The sequence below is a fragment of the Lonchura striata genome, chromosome 35, assembly GCF_050655825.1.
Source record: "Lonchura striata isolate lonStrDom1 chromosome 35, ASM5065582v1, whole genome shotgun sequence".
NCBI classification, from domain to species: Eukaryota; Metazoa; Chordata; class Aves; order Passeriformes; family Estrildidae; genus Lonchura; species Lonchura striata.
Genome location: NC_140737.1, coordinates 5745052 through 5748110, shown reverse-complemented (window position 1 = coordinate 5748110; position 3059 = coordinate 5745052). Strand labels below are relative to the sequence as shown.

At 52.3% G+C, this 3059-nt stretch overlaps 1 protein-coding gene across 1 annotated transcript; it reads right to left on the bottom strand.

The window, feature by feature from the left end:
- Positions 1–688: 688 nt before the first annotated feature.
- On the bottom strand, positions 689–2445 carry LOC146764309 (uncharacterized). Its single transcript, XM_085564996.1, has one exon. It carries the CDS (start codon positions 2443–2445, stop codon positions 1537–1539), a length of 909 nt encoding a protein of 302 aa, XP_085421122.1. The 3' UTR covers positions 689–1536.
- Positions 2446–3059: the final 614 nt, after the last annotated feature.

Sequence of the window (3059 nt, the reverse complement as noted above, 5' to 3'; positions counted from 1 at the left end):
ATGAAGGTGAGGGATGAGCACACAGTGGTACAGCTCCAGCCTTCCCCAGCCTCCAGGCTGCTCTTTGCTCCTGATGTAAGAGCCTTGCAGGACTGTGGCCCCTCTCGGTGCATTCTAAATCATTCGCACAGCTCTCAGTTGAGCCACTGGCATGTCCAGAGCGAGATGCAGGCACAATCCTACTGCCTGCTGAGCCTCTCTGGGAGATCCTGAGCATCTTCTTGCCTAGAGCCACAAAAGAGCTCAGGCTCTCCCTGAACTGGATCAAATACAGGAAATGTGGGGGTAGAGAAGAACATCAGGGATGCAATGGTTGGAAGGCTCATGGGTGGTAGACAGGGAAGGGACCAATAGGGAATGGCAGGGTTCCTTGTTAGGGACATAAATCAATGGAAAAACAGGGAAGGGAGAACTCACCAGAACTTGGACAGATAAGGGTAAAAGGGTAGGGAAGGCCAACGAGCCAATGGGGAGCACAGAACTGGGACAAATTGACACAGTGCTGCAGAGCAGCATGGGGAAGATTGTTTCCCCACGCTGAGCTGTGAGGAATGTCCAGAGCCTGAAGTGCATCTGTCCAGGGGATTGCCACTGTTCTTTCCCCAGTAAGCTCACAGGCCTCCACACACACACACTGGAGATGTCTGGAGCCGTTCATCATTTCTCTGCTCTCCAGCACCAAGGCAATGGACTCTGGCACACCTCTGAGCTCATGCCCGTGTCAACCGCCCCTGGCCATGGGGCTCCATGGAACTGCTCTCAGGAAACCCTCCAAGAGTTGGGAAATGCCCCAAAACTGCCTCAGGAATGTGAGATACCCCAGCATCTCTTCATTAATGGAGACTATTAAAAAACTCACCCAGTAATGGGCTCCCCCTATCTTAATCATCCCCAAATTTTTGCTGTCTCATTCCAGACCACAGACCACATCCCTAATCCCTCTCCGAACCCATCCCACTCCTCCTGGACATCATGATCCCTTCTCAAGCTGTACCTCCCCCATTTCACACCTCCCAATCCCCATCCCACCCCACCCAATGCCCATCCTGATTTGCATCCTGCTTTTCCCAATCCCCTTGCAACCCAATTTCACTCTGAGAGGCAGTGGAATTGAGTAATTTTGGGGTGGGATTCAGTAGTTCTTAGTGGCACTGAGTGGTTTTCAGCTGACAGATCAGTCCCTCTCATTTTTTGGAGAGCCAAGAAATAAAGAAAACTAAACCAAATAGCCCCCAAACTCCCCCATATCCTCACACATATCTCCCGGAATCCAAGATTCCCCAAAACACAACTAAGATGTGAGGCTTTAGATGTGTTTGATGCATTTGTTAATTTAAACCCCAATTTTCTGTGTTTTGAATGGAGGAAGATAAAAGATAACTGGAGCAAAAATAAAAGGAACATCAGCCACTTCCCTCTGTGTATCACAGGGAATGTGGTCACCAGGGAGCTGATCAGGGTGGGTCCTCTGATGGGGATGGAGCTGGAGCAGTGCACGAAGCTCTTCCTGCAGGCGGGGTTCTCACAGGGCTTCCTTTACTGGTGCCTCTGCTGGTGCCGGTTAAAGAACGAGCGGTCTGAGAAGCTCTTCCCACACTGGGGACACTCGTAGGGCCTCTCCCCGGTGTGGATGCGCCGGTGCCTGACAAGGTTGGAGCTGTGCTTGAAGCCCTTCCCGCAGTCAGGGCAGAGGAAGGGCCTCTCATCCGTGTGAATCCGATGATGTACAAAGAGATTGGAGCTGGTATGAAACCTCTTCTGACAGTCGGGGCACTCGTAAGGCCTCTCCCCAGTGTGGATTCGTTGGTGGGTGGCAAGGGCAGAGCTGCAGCTGAATCCCTTCCCACACTCCCCACACTCGTAGGGCCATTCCCCGGTGTGGATCATCTGGTGGCGGATCAGGGTTTTGCTGTGCCTGAAGCTCTTCCCACACTCCAAGCACTTGGAGGGCTTCTCCCCACCATTATGGTGCCCAGTGACCAACAGCTCCAAACTCTGGCTGAAGCTCTGCCCACCTTCCTGGCCCAGAGTGGATCTTTCCTCCTCAGAGCAACCTGGTTTGGATTTGCAGCCCGTCCTCCTGTGGGATTTCCAGGGCTTTTCCTTCCCGTTGGATTCCTGCACCGTGGAGCCGCTCAAAACAGCCTCTTCCATGAGGTTCTGCTGCAGGGATTTTTCCTCCCTGCTCTCCATCCGCAGCTCCTGCTCTGGGAGAGGAAGGACAAGGAGAGGATGGGATTTGCCTCCGTGCCACAGGGAAGGGGAAGGAGATCTCCCCAGTGCATCCCCAACAGGAGGGCACTGGCAGCGGGGCTGTCCTGCAGCTGGGGGCTGTGCTGGGTTGGGAGATGGAGCAGGAGAGAGGGGGAAAGGGGCACTGACTTCCTCCTTACCTGCCTTGGTGTCCCAGGGCATCTTCCTCTTCCTCACAACCTTCTCCTCCATCTGGCAAACGTTTGGGAATGGGAAATCCTGTTTTGGGAGGAAAACAAGGGATGAGCACATTGAGTTTTGTACTGGTTTGAAGGTAAACCAGTGGGAGAGTCTAAGACAGAATGACAATTGAGTAAAAAATATAAGATTAAGGCAATGATACAGAAACACTGGTTTAATCTGACAGAGTCAGGATATAACCTGACACCGCGTTGGTCAGGGTAGTGGTAGCAGTCTGATGAAATGGTGGCTGCAGCCCTGTTGGAGTGATGATCGTGATTCTGCCAAAGCAGTGATCCTGTAGAAGGGTCTGGTCTTCCTCTGAAGGTCCAGTGATGCTTATGGAGCTCTTGTCCTCTGGGAATGCAGTAGGCAAGGTGGTTGTGGTGTTGCAAGGGTGAGATTATATCCAGGCAGGAATGCTTGGTTCCTCCCCCTGGGCGGAGCATCCCACAATGGAATGATGTAATTTTATCAGTGCTGCAGTGACACTCAATGGCCCATTAAGAGAAGATGGCCCTGGAGGGCGTTATCAGGGCTGAGCCATGGAAGAGATAAAGAACACTGCCCCACCTGTTGATAACAGTTTATGGAGATGGTGACTGAAAACACTTTTGGTTACATCT

Bases quoted from the DNA above. Each gene is read 5' to 3' on its own strand.
- LOC146764309 (XM_085564996.1), bottom strand. From the start codon at position 2,445: ATGGAGGAGAAGGTTGTGAGGAAGAGGAAGATGCCCTGGGACACCAAG.